Genomic DNA, 21,353 nt, shown 5'->3' with positions numbered 1-21,353 from the left:
TTGTATAATTGTTATAGAGATTTAATTGTGAAAAAGAAACCTTAGAATACATGTAAACAGAAAGCAGTGTCTGTCATGGAACCTTTTAACAAACTTGGAGCACAAAGAGACATTTACTAAACAGTATATAATCCATCCCTCAATCACACTTTATATCTTATGCTGGGTTTTCAGCAGAACATAAACATGTCTAGAAGAAGCAGTTACATTTATGAAGACAGAATATTACCATCTTATAATATTACCAAACCAAACATATAAAAAAAAAAAAATCTTTTGCAGAAACCGCAGAAATACACGCCACCAAAATATGTTGATTAACTAGTTCGAACTGTGTTGATTAACTGGTTCGCAGCTCAAACTGATCCGATCAAATCTCATCTGATTTCACAAGTTTGTAGTTGATCTTTGATCCCCTGGATTTGTAGACCATCATTCCACACACCATGGCCACTACTGCTATGACACATCCAGCGACGAAAACAAGGTTCAGGTTCAAGCTTGGACTGATGGCCTCTGGAAGCAAATAAGGGACATTAGCATTTAAAACGTCTCACTTTTTGATTGCACAATCTGCGTAAATTACCATGGTAAAGTTAGGACGTACCAGTAAGTGATGCGCTCCTCTTCAGCCGCAGAGGTCCCTGGGAAATGAAGTGACTTCCGGTCTGGATGGCAGCTTCTCTTTTGTGAACGTGTGAGGATGGTGCAACGACCGTGCCATTGGTGCATCCCTGAGCGCAGCGAGTGTTGGGATTGTTGGCTTGACATATGATAATGGAGCAGCTGATGAACACCTACAGAGGAAAAGAGAGACAATTTAAAAAAAAATATTCCAGTAAAATAGGGTATGTCTGTCATTCTTCAGTGTTTTTTTTTTTTTTCTCCATCCTTACCTGGTCATATTGTCCAATAAACTTGAAGGCTTCCATACTGAACTTGACATTGGGATCATGACTTGTGTAGATGTTAACAGTTTCATCAGCCGCACATCTGGAATACATTGACAAATTGGATTTAAATTTATTTGTCTGAGAATGGCACTGCTGCCAAATCATTTCACTGGATACATTACATTTGCATTACATTCTTAAAAATAAAAGTCTTTTTTTGACATTTGAAGAACCTTTAACATCCATAGCATTATGCACTCAACCGTGTAGTATAGGAATTTTTTTTAAGGTTATTTTGTCATTCAGCATCGGAGTCTGATGCCCCTCCCCCTGCTACTAATTAAAGTTGCAACAGTTGAGTGCAAGAAGTGTCCAACATTCCACACTTCATTTTTTCAGTTAATTAAGATCAGAATCCGGGTATAGAATAGTGAATAAGTCATTTGGATGCACCTATATTTTGTATATTTGTATGTTTTGAGTTGCTAACATAATGTATACTACATTATATTATATTTTCCTCATTGAAGGACTGTTTCCTGATTCTTGTGCCACACATAAACCTGACCGATTTAAATTTAAACAACATATAATGAAACATAGCTTTTTTTGTATGATGTGGAGTGTTTTTAGAGTCTTACCCATTTGTGATGATGGGATAATTGATGGGATAATTGGGATTATCGAAGGGTGTAGCTACGCAGGACTCGAGGAAGACCTCAGTGTTTTGCACTAAATTGACAGGTGCGATCTCCATGTAGATTGTCTGTCCCACGTCATAGTCCAGTGGGTAGGTGTTGGGGCTTCTCATGTTTATGAAATTAATAGACTGATAAAACTCAAACTGATAGCTGAATGAACCGAAGCCTCTCTCAGTGAAGTTGACAGCTGGCCTGTGAGCATCAAACTTTGTGGTGATGCTGCTCTTTTTCTGGTACTTGCACATGACTTCAATTTCAATGTCATTTTTCCTGGTTATGATGAGGTTTGGATTATCGAAAGTAACAATTGTGTTCTTGAAGAGGAGATGTTCCTCAGTCTCCTACAAAGAAACAAGTATAAAAGTAGTTTTAGATGCAGTGGAAAACTTTTTATTATTATTTATATCTATTGAAACTCATAGAAGTCCTTACTTCGATATGAGTACCGCATCCATTTAGAGAGAAAGTTGTAAACACATGCGTGCTGTTAGAATAAACCAAACAGGAAGCATTGTTGTTCAGCCGCAAGTGATCTCCATGGATTCCTGCAATAGTGGCTCTTTCTATCGACACCGACATTGTGTCTTTAGAGCAAGTTACTTTTGCTTTTGGACCTTAAACAAAAAAAGAACAATTGTAAGAAATTAGATGTATAAACATCCTTTTGCTTTAAGGACACACAAAGAATTAAAACATCAAATCAAATGTCAAGAATAATTTCACTAAATGATGTAAATACCTTGAGCCACCACCACGACAATAACACACCTCATCTCAGACTGATAGTACCTAGACCTTAAGTTTTAAGAAAATTAATTAGCTTTATTTCATATGGCACATTTTGATTAAAGTAATCTGTGCAATCATACCCATTTTGGCCCTCAGCAGCGAAGCAAATTGGAAAGTGTTGGCCAAAATTCTCTGATGTTGGTGTCCAGTTGATCACATACTCTCCAGTGGTGGTGGTCTCCTTTGTGCTGTTCAGAGGTCCACTAAAGACCACATTAGTGATTCTGGACAATCAGGGGAAAAACTCCAATTAGATGCACATGTATCAGTTTAGAAACTGAACTGAAATGATCCTGATTTTAAAGTTATAGTGAAGATTTAGATCAGTGGTTCTTAACCTTTTTGACTTCTAGGCCCCTCACCGTCCACAACAACATTAGTCAATGTTGGCATATGCAAAATAAAGGGGCGGGGCCTGATTGAGTTAGTAGTGTGTTGAAACTCGCGGTTATGGTAAGGGGTGGGACATTTCCCAAACATGCTCAACGTGCTTGACCAATCACAGCTGTTAAAGTTGAAGATCTAGTTTGAGCTCAGAGGGAAGGATGAAGATCTAGATTGGGCTAGCTGGCGCTCAGAGAAACGTGTTAACTGTGATCAGACATTTAGACATTTCCTTCATACCTTGAGTAGGTTGCAGTAGCCATTACTCTGATCTCTAGCTCTTGATTGACCCGAGCCTGTAGGTGTTCTCCATGATGAGGTGTTGGGTGGATGAACCGAGGTAGATATTCACCCTCAATGCAAGATGGTGCAGGAGCCTCCACTAAACCCAAAACATAACATGAAGGTTGTGGCAGAGCATCACAATTAAAAGACCGGGTAACACTTTATTTTAAGGTGATGTAGTTACACGTTACTATGTGTATTTACTATAGTAATAACAGTAAATTACGCATAATTACAAGTAACTAATCCTAAACCTAATCATAACTCTGTAGTAAGTACATGTAGTTAATTAATATTCCTCAGTACTTATTTGAGTAAGTACAGTGTAACTACTTCACCTTGAAATAAAGTGTATCAAAAGGCACTGAACAATACCTTCTAAAGCGAACTGGAGTGGTATTTTGCTCAATGGTGGATTGGAGGATGCACTGACAAACGGGGTTCTGACTGCTGCAGCCATGGCAGTGTAGTTTAGAGTGATGTTCTGGTTGGGATAGTCTTCCATGACCAACTCAAATACATAAACACCACGTGTTGTAGAGTTGCCATATGACAGAGTACAAGAGCTCTGGGAACAAGAAAGATTTTAACAGTGAATGTAACATTCAGCAGCAACCAAGGCAGTTAAGAACATGTGGAAGAATGAAACACTTCTTATTTTTGTATAATGATCAACTCTCTCACACATTGTTGTACACTATTCCTTGCTTATTCTCACCTGATCCAAAGTAAATCCTGCATGTTGGGTGCACATTCCACACTCATTTGCACTGAAAACTCCATATCTACACCTGACCTGATCATGATCTGGATCACAGGACAACAGATTGTAGTTCCTGGGGCAGTTCTGGGGGACTCTAGAAACAATCCAAAAACAGTCATCTTGAAATGAGTTTGACTTTTTTATCATTTAGTACACAGGCTTCAGGAGGTACTTGGACACTTAAAGGATTAGTTCACTTTAAAATAAAATGTTCCTGATAATTTACTCACCCCCATGTCATCCAAGATGTTCACGTCTTTCTTTTTGCAGTCGAAAAGAAATTAAGGTTTTTGATGAAAAAATTCCTGGATTATTCTCCTTATAGTATAGGACTTCAATGGCCTCCAAACGGTTGAAGGTCAAAGCCAAAACCGCACTTTCGTACTCTTCAAAAAGCTTACGCTATATGTCCTACGCCTTCCCTATTCAGCTTACGGAAAAAATGGAACTGGCACTGCCTTCGTTCTGTAAGTAGAATAGGGAAGGCGTAGGACATACAGCGGTTTTGGCGGAAGCACTTAGAAGGCGATCATTTGTTTATATAAAGCATGTACATTTACATTTTTTCCGAAAATGACAGATCGTTTTGCTAGATCCTTATTCCTCATCTGCTATCGTTTAAAGCCCTTTGAAGCTGCACTGAAACTGTAATTTTGACCTTCAACCATTTGGGGTCCATTGAAGTCCACTATATGAAAAATAATCCTGGAATGTTTTCATCAAAAACCTTCATTTCTTTTCGACTGAAGAAAGAAAGACATGAACATCTTGGATGACATGGGGGTGAGTAAATTATCAGGAAATTTTTATTTGAAAGTGAACTAATCCTTTAAAACACATTTACACAAAAACATTACTGCAATGAATTTACAACAACTGGTCCTAAGGTTTTACTGGATGATAATAATAATAATAATAATAATAAATTATATGTATGATAGTGTAAGGCTTGATTTTCTTGCTAAACGAAAACTGAGATTAAGCATCCTGCAATAAAGCAATAAAACTCGTCTAGAGAAGAAGATCTCAGAGAAATAGCAAGGGGCAACGCCTTGCCCTAACTCCAAAAGGACAACCCCCCCTCCATATACACACACACACACACACACACACACACACACACACACACACACACACACACACACACACAAACACCATCCCTTCCCCCTGATCCCTTCAAGTCACTGAAACTTCTTCAAGATGTATAATGTAACTTGTATATATATTGTTTTTCCTTTTCATGTTTGGTATCATTTTAAATGTCTTGGTGCGATTGGTAAAATGGTCTCAATTTCACAGCAGTCACTAGAATTATGAAGAAAATGGAAAATTAAGGAAAATCTTTTTGGGTGGTGTCTCTTCTCCTCTCTCCCAAAACAGGTGTTGGTGTAATAAACATTTACGATCCTTTTGTTCTGGTCCTGGTATAAAAGGTAAAGAGCAAAGCAGTCATGTGGGATCATCTGTAGCCAGAGGCCCCCACAGAGATGGGTGAATGTCTGAAGACATTCACGTATCACTGTGTGTATATGCATTTCTTTGAGTAATCGATGTTATGCATTTAACATTTCTGAATTGGCTTCTAATTGTCTAATTGTAATGTAATTGGCATGATATATTTTACGTGACAAATAAAAGGTTATATTTGATTTACTCTGGATTTTTCTGAAATCATTATGACCGGTAGATTATTGGAGTCCGTTATTTCCGTAAATCTGCGTCAGGGCAGGTCAAACTAGAGAGCCTCATGAAAGGAGCATGTGGGCACATCATGGGACTTTTTGAGTTTGTCTGTTATTGACTTAGCAAGTTGCAGTATCGTGACTAAGAAAACTGTATTTTTGTATGAACAAGCATGTGGTGGTTTGACTCAAATGCATTAGTAAACTCTGCACCCTCTGACTAAGAATCATAAACTGGCGAATTTATGTCCGTGAGAACGCAGTCGGCTGATGCGAAATTCTCTAAGCGATAATGGGTCTGTAATGAAAGGATAATTGAAAATAAGAGATACCCAGAATAATCAAATATCTAAATTAATATATAACAAATGATTATTTTCTAATTGGAAACACAACCTAAGTGTAATAATCATTTGAAATTGGAGTCAGATTAAACGAGTGAAATTAAGTGAACTTCACAGAGACGCTGAAAAGGCATACACGCGTTAACCTTCGCCCGGGCGTGTCGGATTCCGTTTTTGGGCCGATGCGGGGTTCCTTACAATAGTAAATCAAATAGTAAAAATGTGAAGATTTTGCTATAATAATAATAATAATAATAATAATGGAAATATGTAATATTAAATAATACATTTCAATGACATCATTGTAACATGTTGGTTAGACAGATGGCTAACAGCGTAGGTCAGTGAGAGATGATCTCAGACCAGATGTTTTTTTTTTTTTTTTAAGATTCCTCAAAGTATATGATTTCCTAAAAGCATAGTATTTATTGCTAAAATTATAAATTTGACTAAAATTAGATGGCACATCTAAGGTGAAATGATTAAATAATGGAGGTTGTTCAAGAAGAAGACTGAAGAAGATGAGTTTCAATAGTGCTGAATTGCAGAATTAAGACAAACTGATTTTACCTGACAATGGGAAGTGTGGTGGCGACTGGAGATCTGTTGGGCTGAGAGGTGTCAGATCTCACTCCAAGGTCAATATGTGTGAGAAGTCCCCAGTTTCCACCACTTGTGACTGTGTTAAAGATCCAGCAGCAACTACTTTGGCTGTTGACACAAGCATAGACTTATTTTTTAATTTGTAATAAATTAGTTTTATACTATCTTTAGAGCTATAATGGTGTATCAGATTGGTCTTATTCCTCTGCATAAGTGCTTACTGCAACTGAAATGGGCTGTTGTTGGGGACGGTTCTCTTCATGACTCCCTCAGTCTGGCACCAGCCGCCACCATTAGAGCTGCTGTCCACTTTACCCATCACATAACTTTTACTGCCACAGTTTCCAGACCTGCAAGACCAGTTATCGTACGAATAACAGCTATGATAGGCCTCCTTGAAGCGGATATCCACCTGAAATAAAACATTTTGTTGTAACTTCTCAACATCCTTAATTTTTCTAGAATACTATAAACATTTTGGAATAAAAATGCATATTCCTTTGTCTTGCTTCATAACTGCTATCCTAAATATACAATTATATAATAATTTCACACATTTTGCTTAATTAAAGCCTGACTGGAAATGACACACATTTACAATATGATGTGATATTTACCAAAACGATCATAATATAAAGTTAGGTTACATTTTATTTTGATAGTGCACTTTACTGTAAGTAACTTTTAAACTAAATGTCAACCAACTCTCATTAGAGTATTAGTAGACTGTCAGGTTAGAGTTAGTAAAATAAGTATGATGTAGTTGCAAAGTTACTTATATTCAGTAGAATATCTGTTGAGGAGCATCAAAATAAAGTGTTATAGAGATATTAAGCAGACAGTCTACTAATACTCTAATGAGAGTTGGTTGACATTTAGTTGCAAAGTTACTTATAGTTAGTAGAATTTGTAAAGTGGACAATGGAAATAAAGCGTTAACAAAAGTTATTGTTAACATAAGTTATTGTTAACATAAGTTATTGTTAACATAAACTGTAATTTAATGATTTTAAATTACATCATTTTGAAGATTAAAATAATAATATATACATAAAAGGTATTTGAAAAGTATTAAAATGTGAAATTTTAATGTGACCAGTATAAAACAATACAAAAAACGAATTCAGTTGCTTTTAATAAAAATCCCCTTGCACATAAAAATTCACCTAATGGAAGAAACACCTGTGAAAAAAAATTCTCACCATATAGGAACCATCAGGATTCTTTCTTGAGCTGAAGGTCATCGAGCCTCCACAGAAGTGAGAGGCAGTGGCTGTGGATGCCAGCAGAAGCAGGGATAAGAGCAGAGCAGAGGCAGACATGATGCTCATGACTGAGGTTTCATCTCTGATCACTGCATTGCCCTTTTAAAGGACCTGATGGAGGAAGTCATCGAAAAATGGGGCACGTCTACAAAAAAGATTTCCAGTGTAGGAAAGGCTAATTATATTTGACCTTTACTTCTACCATAAGAATGACTGGCATGCAGTTGTAGCTCCATTCCATCTCTGTACAATTAGACTCTGCTTGTCAAATTCTGATCAGGATGGAGATTAATTTATTTTTATTTGATTTTTTTTTTTTTTTTTTTTTAATGATTTCCACTTAGTAATTTTAGTGCTTTAACTTAAATGTTTCATTTAGATGCCAAGGCAACATGATGTCATTTAGATGTCTAGTTTAGTTTTTTTCATCTTTCAATTTATTTCATTTCAGCATTATTTCAATTAACAAAAAATGGTTAGTTTTCAATAAAATATATAAATAGTATATTTACACTGTTCCAAATTATTATGCAAGTGACATATCAGTAGGATTTTAGTACAATGAACATTCTGACTTTAGTTAAAAAAAGTGTTTGTTTGTCTTGGAACTTTTTAGATAACTCGTGTCAATCCTAAATAGGTTTAGTTTGCCATGTTTTCTTAGGTAAAAAGGAAACCAACTTAAAGCAGTTGTTCCACATTAGTAAGCAAATCACAGTTCTCATGAAATATGTGAAGGAAGAAAGATCTTTCTGAAGAATGAAAATTGTGCAATGTCTTACAAAAGGCATAAAAACAACAAATATTTTGCAAAAACTGAAAAGAGATTGACGAAGTGTCAAAAGATTTGTGATTTAGAGCACAGAAAAGATAAAGGCATATTAAGAGAAGTTTCTGTCAAACAAATGAATTATATTAAATGGGCAGCTATAAAAAAAGCCACTGTTGAGCAGAAAACAGGTGTTTGAAGCTGCTGGATTCTGCTGGAAGAATAAAGTTGCATTTCAACCACTGCTAACCAAATCTCACAAAGAGAAACCTTTTTAGGGTTTAGGTAGAAATACATTTTTAAAAATGGTTATATTATTGTGGTGTTTTTGCAGCGTGGGATAGTGCATTGTCTTGAATGAAAATCCTTTCATTTCAAAAGGCACTATTCTTCTTTTTATACCATATTAGAAAATAATCATGAACTCCATATGTTTTGCAGAAGTAATTTTGACACCTTCAGTGACCCTAAAGGGACCTTCCATCTCACTTTCCAATATTCCAGCCCAAATCATCACCTGCTAGCTCCTTGCTGACGTCAAAGTCTTGGAAGGGGATGCCACTCACCAGCCATCCAGAAATTCATCCATCTAGTCCAGAGGTCTTCAACCCTGCTCTTGGGGACCCATTGCACCACCATGACGTGTAGAGTTTCTTCACATCATGCCTGCCAAGCCTGAGACTCTTCATGTCATGATCTGCCAGTCATGGGTCTCTGCTTAACCGTCAGTCTTGCAAATCCATCATGTTTGTAGTTTTTTAACACTTTATTTGTGTTTGTAGTTCTAATTGAATCCTCTTCCACAGTGCAATGGATTGTGGGCAATATTAGCTGTTAAGAGTGTGCACGGATCTGCACTTTGGATTCTAAACGGAAAGACCATCCGGGTATCTTTGGAATACTCATTTCAATATACTACGATTTGAGACTTACAAATTCTATTTTCAAATACTATTTAGGACGGATAGTATGCGAATTGGGACACAGCAAGAGTCTTGAGCCAAGATGTCTGCCGAGCCTAAATCTTCAGCTAAGATGGATGTGGAGCCAGAGTCTTTCGGCCAAGACGGCCACCAAACAAGAGTCTTTGGCCAAGACAGCCGCCGAGCAAGAGTCTTTACATTACCAAGTCTAGCCGCCGGCCAGAGCCTCTCCACATCATGTCAATTTTGTTCTAAATCTCCAAGCTGGTCATGTGATCGCCTGCTATCATTCTGATTGGAGGATCTCAAAAAATTGCCCACAACCGATCTAAAGTATCCAGATAGAAATTTGTTGCTCATTCTCAAAGGGAAAGTGCCCAAGCAACATTGCCTGCCAACACTGCTCAAAAATTTGCCCTGTGTATCATCACCTTTAGTCCACGACTGTTTTGGGTTTTTGGTTCATATCTTTTATTTTGAACGTTTATTCATAGTCATCTTTCCTGTTTGTCATGTGCTTCCCTAGTCATGTGTCATGTTCTCTGAACAAAAGGAGAAACTCATATTGTAATTTAGAGTGGCAGCTCACATTTCTGTTATTTCTGGCTTGACATCTCTCAGGATATTGGTATGATATTTGAGTTTAGCATGGTAATGGATATGGCAATGTTAAATGCTTGCTGTCATTAGCAAGCAATTAGCAAGCCACAGTGGAAGTGGCTGGCCAGGAGAGTGTGGTCGTGTCAATGGAACAGAAGGACTGAGGGGAGCTGGCAGGGCAAGAGGCTGAGAAGGAGTTATGGCCTGGGGACTACAGAAAACCAGTGGAGGAGAAAGGATGAGGTAACTGGATGGAACCAGAGAAGCATCCGTGCTGGACAGGAACCAATGGAAGAGAAAGGTCTAGGCCCATGGATGGAATCAGGGAATTTAGGCAGCCGGATGGGACCAGCAGAGCAGGAAGAAGTTTGACAGTGGGTACAAGGGTGAGGACTGGCTTTGTGGCAGTCAGGTCAATCAGCCACTACTGGATAGACTGAGCTCTGGATGCTGGCTCCAGGACGAACCATGACTCAGGCCATGACCAGAGATCATTACCAACGTTCTTCGAAGTATCTTCTTTTGTGTTCTGCTGAATAAGGAATGTCATACAGGTTTGATCAACATGAGGTTGAGTAAATAATGACAAAATTTGATTTTTTGCGAACTATCCCTTTAATAGCAGTAACTTTACTGCATCCCTAGTTCAAAATAAGTGCTTTACAGTCAAGTGTGCATTTCTATGTAAAAAAAAACAAAAAATACAATATTAATTTTGTTAACAGCATGTAGAATATTCAATAATATCTGTATATTTGTAACGAAGCTGGACTCAGGCAGGGATCCAAATACAAAGCTTTTATTAAAAGTGAGCGTGGTCGTACAGACAGGGACAAGACAGAAGCAAACAAGAACAGCAAGGGACAGGCAGAGTCGTAGTCAGAATACAGGCAGTAGATCGAGGCAGGCAGATATCATTCACAGAACAGCTGACGAGGCAAGGGTCAGGACAGGCAGCAACGGGTCGATAACGGGTAACAGGCAGGAACAGTAACAACAGACAGGCAGACTGGATAATATACGCTCAGAAATGCTACAATAGTAAACAAGACTTCGCAATCAGGTGGTGTATGAGTGAGTCTCTTATAGTCCAGGTAATGTGCTAAGCTGTATGTGTCAACAGGTGGTTGGTGTGGAGTGTGCATGTGACTGGCAGGGAGGATTATGGGAAATGTAGTCCGGGAACTGACAGGAACTGATGGTGATCGTGACAATATTATTATTTTTTTATTTCTGTCCTATTAATTATGTATTTAAAATTAAAGCACCAGCACAACATTCCCAGGGGAATTCATGGGCCAGATCGACTGGTTTTGACCAGGGCTGAATTTTAGCCCCAGTCCAGATCGGAGTTCATTTAATAGGTGCACCGAACACAGGCAACAAACACACTAGAAAGTTTGCCCTTGCCCACTGTCTGTGCTGTTTCTCTCCAGACGATATGAACAATAAACCCTCTCACACAAGCACTCGTCAACACGTCTGTCTATTATTTTTACGTCTCCAGTAGTTTGTCATTTTATTTTTCAAGGTATAAAATAACAGACCCACATCACCCCTGTGATAAAGTAAATCTAATATCTGTTTGAAACTGTTATTTTATACAATCCTTCCTCATCTCTGTGAAATAATCTTAGTTCACTCCTGGCAGAACTGCTTTAACTCTTACAGACTGGCTGGTCAAGTATGACCTGCTTTTCAAGTTATGCCACCTTACTGTTTTTGACACTAAGGTGTCTGAGTTAACAAAAAGGGATCAATCCAAAAGTTGGTTTGTAAGTCCTATTTGACTGCAAATTGCCTACATTTGGTCCCTCTCTAAATAGCGTTAAAGTAACACTGAAGCAGAGTTAAAGTTAATGAGATAATTAAGCGATTAATTAAGTGATGATTGAGCATTAGTGTTGAACACCTGCTGCTAACAAGCAGAATCACTGAAGAAAAGAGAAACACAACAACTGCAACTGACTTCAGCCACAGACTTAGATGAAATCAACTGTAGATAAGGACATTAAATCTCTCAAGATCTCATTAAACAACTCCACTAAACTCCAGCAGCATTACCAGCTTCACTTCTTACTAATCATATTGACTTTATTTCTGTCATACATCTACATACGTTTTTATTGAGAATTACGAAGAAAAAGATCATGCAAAATCACAAATGTTTAAATGGGCCATTATTATGTCAGCAACATATATACTCCTACCTCCTTCAATCCCGCCCTGGTCGTCGTCCTCCATCTGCCTGCTTCTGGTTCCTGCCCCTGGCCACACCCTCGTCCTCCTCCCAAGTCGCCTCCATTCTCCTTCCACGGTGTGAGGCCACGCCTTTTTGGAGGGGGGCGTAATGTTACAGTCTGTCTAGTTTCAGTTTCAGTTTATATGGACTCTCATGCTGCGTTCCAATTTGCCTACTTATACTACGCCCTAAAAGTACAGTCCCCTCCAAAAGTATTGGAACAGTGAGGACTATTCCTTTATTTTTTCTGTAGACTGAAAACATTTGGGTTTGACATCAAACAATTTATATGAGACAAAAGATCAACATTTCAGCTTTTATTTCCAGGTATTTACATCTGGATCTGATACACAACTTAGAAGATATAACCTTTTGTTTGAACCCACCCATTTCTCATGTGACCAAAAGTATTGGAACATGTGACTGACAGGTGTGTTTTGTTGCCCTGGTGTGTCCTATTACATTGATTATTCAAACAATAAATAGTACTAAATGTCTGCACTCAGTTTCAGATTTGGGTTTTGCCTGTGCAGACTGCATTTATAGTTAGACGTGTAACCAACATGAAAACCAGAGAGCTGTCTATGGGTGAAAAACAAGCAATTTGAACATGGAAAATCAATCAGAGCCATTGCACAAACATTGACCATAGCAAGTACAACCATTTGGAATGTCCTGAAGAAGAAAGAAACCACTGGTGTACTAAGTAACAGACCTCGAATGGGTAGACCAAGAAAAACATCAGCTGTTGACGACAGAAACATTGTGAGAGCTGTAAAGAAAGACCCTAAAACAACTGTTAGTGACATCAGCAACAACCTCAAGAGGGCAGGAGTGAAGGTATCACAGTCTACTGTCTGCAGAAGACTTCATGAACAAAAGTACAGAGGCTACACCAGAAGATGCAAACCTCTCATTAGCAAGAAGAATAAGAAGGCCAGGCTGGAATTTGCCAAAAACTACAGAGACAAGCCTCAAACATTCTGGGGCAAAGTTTTATGGACTGATGAGACAAAGATTAACCTCTACCAAAGTGATGGAAAGGCTAAAGTTTGGAGAAAAAAAGGATCTGCTCATGACCCCAAACATACAAGCTCATCTGTGAAACACGGTGGAGGTAATGTCATGGCTTGGGCTTGCATGGCTTCTTCTGGGACGGGCTTATTGATCTTCATTGATGATGTAACACATGATGGCAGCAGCAAAATGAACTCTGAAGTGTACAGAAACATTTTGTCTGCCAATTTACAGAAAAATGCAACCAAACTGATTGGGAGATCCTTCATCATGCAGCAAGATAATGACCCAAAACACAGTGCCAAAGCAACAAAGGAGTTCATCAGGGGCAAAAAGTGGAAGGTTTTAGACTGGCCAAGTCAATCTCCAGACTTAAACCCTATAGAGCATGCATTTTACCTGCTAAAAAAGAGACTGAAGGGAGTAACCCCCCAAAACAAACAACAACTGAAAGAGGCTGCAGTGGAAGCCTGGAAAAGCATTACAAAAGAAGAATGCAAAAGTTTGGTGATGTCAATGGGTCATAGGCTTGATGCAGTTATTGCAAGCAAAGGATTTTCAACTAAATATGAAGTCTTATTCACTTTAATCTATTTTAAGTTAATCTGTTCCAATACTTTTGGTCACATGAGAAATGGGTGGGTTCAAACAAAAGGTTATATCTTCTAAGTTGTGTTTCAGATCCAGATGTAAATACCTGGAAATAAAAGCTGAAATGTTGATCTTTTGTCTCATATAAATTGTTTGATGTCAAACCCAAATGTTTTCAGTCTACAGAAAAAATAAAGGAATAGTCCTCACTGTTCCAATACTTTTGGAGGGGACTGTATGTACTCTTTCTGTGAACAAAAAGTACTTACTTTTGAGTGTGTAGTAAAAGAGTAGACAAGCTTTGGGACTTACTAACACGTCATACAATCGCGTCTTTTCTCTCTGTCGCATCCTGTCACCGTAAACTGGCCTGTCAATCATCTTACATCCTCCACATTTCATTTAGTTAATTTCCTACCGTATCGGAGAGAAATGCAGCACGTTGATCTGCAGTCGCGGGTCTTTCATGTGGAGAACTCTCCTCATATTAATGCATAATGATGCATTTAAAAGTTAATGGCCATTCGGATCTTTATAAAAGTCCACATTGGTATTTGCAGATGAAAAATAACACGGGTAACATTAAATATATATTTTCTATCAGGTTAAACTGATTATTAGTCACTCAAATCTCTCAGCGTCGATTGCGTATATCCGCCATGTTTTGTAGTTTTTTAACACTTTTTACTCGTGTTTGTAGTTCTGAACTGAATCCTCGTCCAATGCGCAATGGGTTGTGGGCAATATTAGCCTCTATAGTGTGCACGGATCCACACTTCGAAAATCTACCGGAAATAGTAGACCATCCGGGGACTTTGGCATACTCTTTTCAACATAATATGCTTTGGGACACACTTATTTTAATCTCACATACTATTTAGGATGGATAGTATGGACATTGGAACGCAGGGTCAGTTTGTTTTCATTGATCACATGTTCTGTTTCCCGCCATCATCATTAGTTCATTAGCACTACCTGTGTCCCATTAATTAACCCTGTTATGTTTGCCATTTAGTTCCTCCTGTTCACTCAGTCTTTGTCCGTTCACCATTCGACTATGTTGTGTTGCACCTATCTGCCTGTTCTCCTGTGGATTATTGTATTAAACTAGTTTTTGGATATATTCTCCTCGTCTGTGTTACCTTCCTGCAACCAGCTTTAACAAATATGTACCTGCTTTAGTTCAAAATGCAATTTAAGCTATAAGGAAGGTTTGGCTTTATTTGTTTCCCTTACAATCCATGTGGGAGTATGTGCATTGAAGACACTAAATTGTCTTTGGGTGTGAATGTATCTATTTAACACTTTGGAAAATGGATAGTTGGAGGAAATATGCAATTTAAACTCAGCAGGCCTTTATACATCCCATCCCAATATGTCCCTATTATTAGGCTTTTAATATAGCCTTATACAATATGTAAAATTTAGCATTTTATAAATTAAGCACCTGGTTTTTGTTCTTTACTTTTTACTTTTGCACTTTGATTGCATAAATCATGCAGGTATGCAAAAACACCCAATATGGCAGTTAGAGATGACTGAAGTTAAAAACTATATTCGTATTTCTGAAAATTACATAGTCATCTAATGAAAAATGTACTTTCACTTAGTGTGTGCTTGTTTTCACTGAGTTTATTAGAGGTTTGCATTGCCGTCTTAGCAATCTTATCTAATGCCACCTAAATTTAATTATTTTGTAACATGCCACCTGTCAAGTATTGTCTCATCAGCCATCATGGGAACTGGGTGTAACAGGGACGCAATGAGGATGTTGTAGGTACTACTTTAAAGAATGCTTTTTTTTTTTTTCCCCCAGTCCAGCAGGTACTGCAGCATTGTTGCGGCATTAATTAATACACCAGGAAGATTTCCTGTTCTCATAAGTGTTTCAAAGTTAATGCTAGATTGGAGGAGAAATTTGTTGTCACAAAGTTTTTCCAATGCATGAAATCCTGGAGGCTCCATTCATGACTATAGAAGTTAGACACTGGCTGTCATTAGCAAGCAATTAGCAAGCCACAGTGGAAGTGGCTGGCCAGGAGAGTGTGGTCGTGTCAATGGAGCAGAAGGACTGAGGGGAGCTGGCAGGGCAAGAGGCTGAGGAGGAGTTATGGCCTGGGGACTACAGAAAACCAGTGGAGGAGAAAGGATGAGGTAACTGGATGGAACCAGAGAAGCATCCATGCTGGACAGGACCAATGGAAGAGAAAGGTCTAGGCCCATGGATGGAATCAGGGAATTTAGGCAGCCGGATGGGACCAGCAGAGCAGGAAGAAGTTTGACAGTGGGTACAAGGGTGAGGACTGGCTTTGTGGCAGTCAGGTCAATCAGCCACTACTGGATAGACTGAGCTCTGGATGCTGGCTCCAGGACGAACCATGACTCAGGCCATGAGCAGAGATGATTACCAGCGTTCTTCGAAGTATCTTCTTTTGTGTTCTGTTCTGCTGAATAAGGAATGTCATACAGGTTTGATCAACATGAGGTTGAGTAAATAATGACAAAATTGATTTTTTTTTTTTTTTTTTTTGCGAACTATCCCTTTAATAGCAGTAACTTAACTGCATCCTAGTTCAAAATAAGTGCTTTACAGTCAAGTGTGCATTTCATTTCTAAAAAAAAAAAAAAAATGCAATATTAATTTTGTTAACAGCATGTAGTATATTCAATAATATCTGTATATTATTTTTTTTATTTCTGTCCTTTTAATTATGTATTTAAAATTAAAGCACCAGCACAACATTCCCAGGGGAATTCATGGGCCAGATCGACTGGTTTTGACCAGGGCTGAATTTTAGCCCCAGTCCAGATCGGAGTTCATTTAATAGGTGCACGAACACAGGCAACAAACACACTAGAAAGTTTGTCCTTGCCCACTGTCTGTGCTGTTTCTCTCCAGAAGATATGAACAATAAACCCTCTCACACAAGCACTCGTCAACACGTCTGTCTATTATTTTTACATCTCCAGTAGTTTGTCATTTTATTTTTCAAGGTATAAAATAACAGACCCACATCACCCCTGTGATAAAGTAAATCTAATATCTGTTTGAAACTGTTATTTTATACAATCCTTCCTCATCTCTGTGAAATAATCTTAGTTCACTCCTGGCAGAACTGCTTTAACTCTTACAGACTGGCTGGTCAAGTATGACCTGCTTTTCAAATTATGCCACCTTACTGTTTTTGACACTATATATATGCTATATTCTGGAAGATAAATTCTTCAAACAGTGGTACAAGAGGATGTGGTGCTGGTCCTTCAGAAGTCACTCTCAATCTGTGTGTCTATAAGGCCTATAAAAACCCCGTCTTCATGTATTTTATAACACTTCAGCTTGTGATTCTTATTAAGAGCGGGTCATTTTTTAGGATTCTTTAGCTAACCTAAGTCTCTGAGATCCTGACACCTTGCACTTCTGGAGACTCCAGGTAGGTTGCAGTTCTGGAAAATGGTGTCACTGGAGACTAAAGGGTTCCTGATGGTTTCACACTTAATTCTTCACCTTAATTCTTAATTATTTTGCTGTTAACGTGTCTTTTCTTTTCCACCTGTTTTTGTATGACCCCGCTGACCCAATGAGCATTTTGCTGTCCTTTGGTCATGCTTTAACTTTGCAATTTCTAGTATTGCATTAGTATTGTGTCCTTCTCATGAGTATTTAATAATTTTTGACTTTTCAGTCTGAGATAAATCTCTTTTTTGGCTCATTTTGCCTGTAAAAGAAAACTTGCCTAATAATTCTGCACACCTGAATATAAGGCATTTTTCATTTCCAGCCTTCATGAACAATTAAATATCACTTATAAATGATTAAAAACAATATTAATAGGAGTTATTAAGATTGATGTGGATTGGAAATGGTAAAATGTGCTTGGAAAAAAAATATGATCAGAAAATCAACTTGCCTAATAATTCTGCACTCCCTGTACATGTCTGTTATCTTGTTGACAGTACCGCTGAACCTGGAGTGGAGTTAATATCTAGATTGTAAAATCTAATAAAGGTGTGCTGGGATGACCATCCAGCTGCATCACAAATATCCGACATGGGGACTCCTGACACCAGGGCCTTAGAGGCTGCCATACCCCTTGTAGAATGAGCCCGGACCACCAAAGGACATGGTTGTCCGGCTGCTTTGTACGCAAGAGAGATGGCCTCGACCATCCACTTGCTCATCCTCTGCTTAGATGCTGGGCCCCCTTTTCTAGGGGACCCATAACATACAAACAATTGATCTGTCTTACGCCACAGGGCAGCTCTGTGAACATAACCATCTAGGGCCCGGACAGGGCAAAGCAGATTAAGTTTTTCCTGATCCGTACTCCTAAATGGAGGGGGACAAAAGGCCTGAAGTACAATAGGACCCGGAGCATTAGTGGGGACCTTGGGCACATAGCCCGGTCTAGCGTGTAGGAATGCCTTCACCATTCCTGGTGCAAATTCCAAACATGATGGCGAAACTGATAACGCCTGCAGGTCTCCAATTCTTTTAAGAGACGAGATTGCCAATAAAAATATAGTCTTGAGTGTAAGGAACTTCACAGAAACTTGTTCTAGTGGTTCGAAAGGTGCCTCAGCTAACCCTTCTAACACTACAGCCAAATCCCAGGCTGGAGTCCTAGAACGTACGACAGGTCTCAGTCCTAGAGTACCACGGAGGAAGCGTATTACTAGGGGGTCTCGACCCACCGAGGAACCCCCTAAAGGAGCATGAAATGCAGAAATAGCTGCAACATAAACCTTTAGTGTTGAGTGAGTTAACCCTTCCGAGAATTTTTCTTGGAGGAACTGAAGCACCAAATTTATAGGTGCGTGGACAGGGTCCGTTCCGTGCTGATTACACCAAGCAACGAACAACTTCCATTTATATAGATATAATTTCCTTGTGGAGGGAGCTCTGGAGTTGAGAATGGTCTCCACAACCTCGGTTGAGAGACCAGAGTCTATGAACCTGGCCCCCTCAGAGGCCAGGCCCACAATTTCCATAATTCTGGGCGAGGATGGAGTATCGTACCGCCCGCTTGTGACAGGAGATCCTGTCTGAGTGGCAGCTCCATCGGAGAGCCATCTAGAAGAGATATTAGGTTCGCAAACCAAAACCTTGTCGGCCAGTATGGGGCCACCAGTATTAGACTGACCCCTTCCTGGCGGATTTTCTCCAGTACTCCTGGGAGCAGAGCAACCGGGGGAAATGCGTACAGACGTAGCCTTGGCCACGTCTAGACCATGGCATCCAGCCCTAGAGGTGCTGGGTGCGTCAGAGAGTACCATAGTGGACACTGAGTTGACTCTTTTGAAGCAAATAGATCGACTTCCGCTTCGACCGTACTTCTGCCATAGGAGCTCCGCCACCTCGGTGTGGTGTCTCCACTCCCCGGGCCTCGGCCCCTGTCTCGACAGGGCGTCTGCCCCCACATTCTGATTCCCTGGAATATATGCCGCTCTGAGTGAGAGGAACTTCTCCTGGGACCACAGGAGGATCTGACGTGCCAAGTAGTATAGTTGGCGAGACTGTAGACCCCCCTGGTGATTGATATAAGCGACCACCGTTGTGTTGTCCGTGCGGACCAACACGTGATGGTCCCTCAGGTCTGGGAGGAAGTATTTTAATGCAAGAAATACCACCATCATTTCCAGCTGATTTATGTGCCAGGAACGTTGATGGTCCTCCTAGAGACCCTGAGCCGAGCGACCACTCATGATCGCCCCCCAGCCCGTGAGGGAAGCATCTGTCGTAAGCATTCTGCGATGACGAGAAGTCCCCAACACAGGACCTTGGGACAAGAACCAAGGCTTCCTCCACACGACCAGAGCTCGAAGGCATCACCGCGAGACCTTGAACGTGTGGAGAGGGCTTCTCCTCGGAGAAAACCCCTTGGTCTTGAGCCACCACTGTAAGGGTCTCATGTGCAGCAGGCCAAAAGGTATCATGTTGGACGCAGCTGCCATCAGACCCAACAGTCTCTGAAACTGTTTCACAGTAAGTGACTGGCCTATCTTTACCCCATTCACGGCTCCGAGAATGGAATTCACATGAGCAGGTGACAGATAAGCCTGCAAACTACCCCTAGATAGTTGGTAATTTGACTCGGAACCAATGCACTTTTCTTTACGTTGAGCCTCAGCCCAAGCTTTTCCATGTGTGACAGAACAAAAGATTAAGGCACTCAGAAATACAGAAAAGAGCAAAAAACAAAACCAAAACCTATTACCATCAAGAAAAACAAAGCCAAGTGTTGAAAGAGCTTCAAAGGAGCATACCACCATGGAGAAGCTGGTGGAGGAGATGACCACAGTGGAGCAAAAGACCACAGCTGAGCCAGAGACACCCATGGAGGAGCCAGCGGCAGAAGAGAGCATGATGGAACCTGCAGAGTATATGACCATGGCATGGCCAGAGGGATGGAGGTCATGGTGGACCGTTAAGGGTCAAGGTGGAGCTGGGGGGTATGGAGGCCTGTGATGGAGATGGTGGAGCTGGAGGGATGGAAAACCCTGGTTGAGCCAAAGGGGTTGTGGGCCTGGGTGCAGCCAAAGGGCCAGAATTCTTTGGTGCTAATGACACATGCTTCATGAAAAAATAAACAAAAAATTATGTATGATCAAAATACAAAAAGAAAGATTTACCTGTCCAGCAGAAATAAAGCCATCAAAGAGTCACTTTTCAGCCCCTTGAGTTCCCTCAGTTCTCACCATCGCTGGAAAGCCACGCCGATATTAACTCGCGTTTTATTTCTTTGTTTATCCAAAGACTTTTTGTTCATTGCCTTTTCTTGTACTGTTACTGTCTTCCTTTTTTTGCCTGGTTTGCCTTCACTAACTGCATAGGCCGGTACTGTGAATTTTGCTTGCTGTTTCTCTGCCATTGTTTTGGTATTCCTAGGATCCGTGCCTCTTGAATTCCTCAAATCAAACGTGCGCGCGCAAGTGGGCAGGTCATGTGTGGCAAAAGGGTGGTTGCCATGGTTGCGAGAGAGTGACAGTCGCCTAAGCCAATCCTATGTTTCGTCCCAAATGGAAATAATGAGCTGTGTTTAATACAGATTAAACGGTCTAGAGTCACTCGATTTTTATACTCTTTTTATCAGAGTACTTACATTTTAATTATTGCATTGATATATATAGAAAGTTTAAACAAATTTGGAAGAAAGTTGTTAATAAATGTTTTACCTACCCTGCCTTTAAGCACCTGGTTTTTGTTCTTTACTTTTTACTTTTGCACTTTGATTGCATAAATCATGCAGGTATGCAAAAACACCCAATATGGCAGTTAGAGATGACTGAAGTTAAAAACTATATTTGTATATCTGAAAATTACATAGTCATCTAATGAAAAATGTACTTTCACTTAGTGTGTGCTTGTTTTCACTGAGTTTATTAGAGTTTATTAGAGGCCTTAGCAATCTTATCTAATGCCACCTAAAGTTTAATTATTTTGTAACATGCCACCTGTCAAGTATTGTCTCATCAGCCATCATGGGAACTGTGTGTAACAGGGA

At 39.6% G+C, this 21,353-nt stretch overlaps 1 protein-coding gene across 1 annotated transcript; it reads right to left on the bottom strand.

Annotated features, from left to right (window-relative positions):
• On the bottom strand, positions 1 to 7,858 carry LOC125257941. Its single transcript, XM_048174672.1, has 13 exons — positions 7,647 to 7,858; positions 6,666 to 6,856; positions 6,412 to 6,552; positions 3,771 to 3,909; positions 3,428 to 3,620; positions 3,008 to 3,149; positions 2,464 to 2,607; positions 2,334 to 2,389; positions 2,027 to 2,208; positions 1,535 to 1,935; positions 897 to 993; positions 608 to 797; positions 1 to 516 (listed from the first exon to the last, which is right to left on the bottom strand). The coding sequence occupies exons 1-13, from the start codon at positions 7,773 to 7,775 to the stop codon at positions 371 to 373; spliced, it is 2,151 nt and encodes a 716-aa protein (XP_048030629.1). The 5' UTR covers positions 7,776 to 7,858; the 3' UTR covers positions 1 to 370.
• Between the last annotated feature and the right edge of the window lie 13,495 nt (positions 7,859 to 21,353).

This window comes from Megalobrama amblycephala, linkage group LG22 (assembly GCF_018812025.1).
Source record: "Megalobrama amblycephala isolate DHTTF-2021 linkage group LG22, ASM1881202v1, whole genome shotgun sequence".
In the NCBI taxonomy this organism is placed as follows: Eukaryota; Metazoa; Chordata; class Actinopteri; order Cypriniformes; family Xenocyprididae; genus Megalobrama; species Megalobrama amblycephala.
The sequence above is the reverse complement of the archived record's forward strand: the minus strand, read 5'-3'. Positions and strand labels throughout refer to the sequence as shown.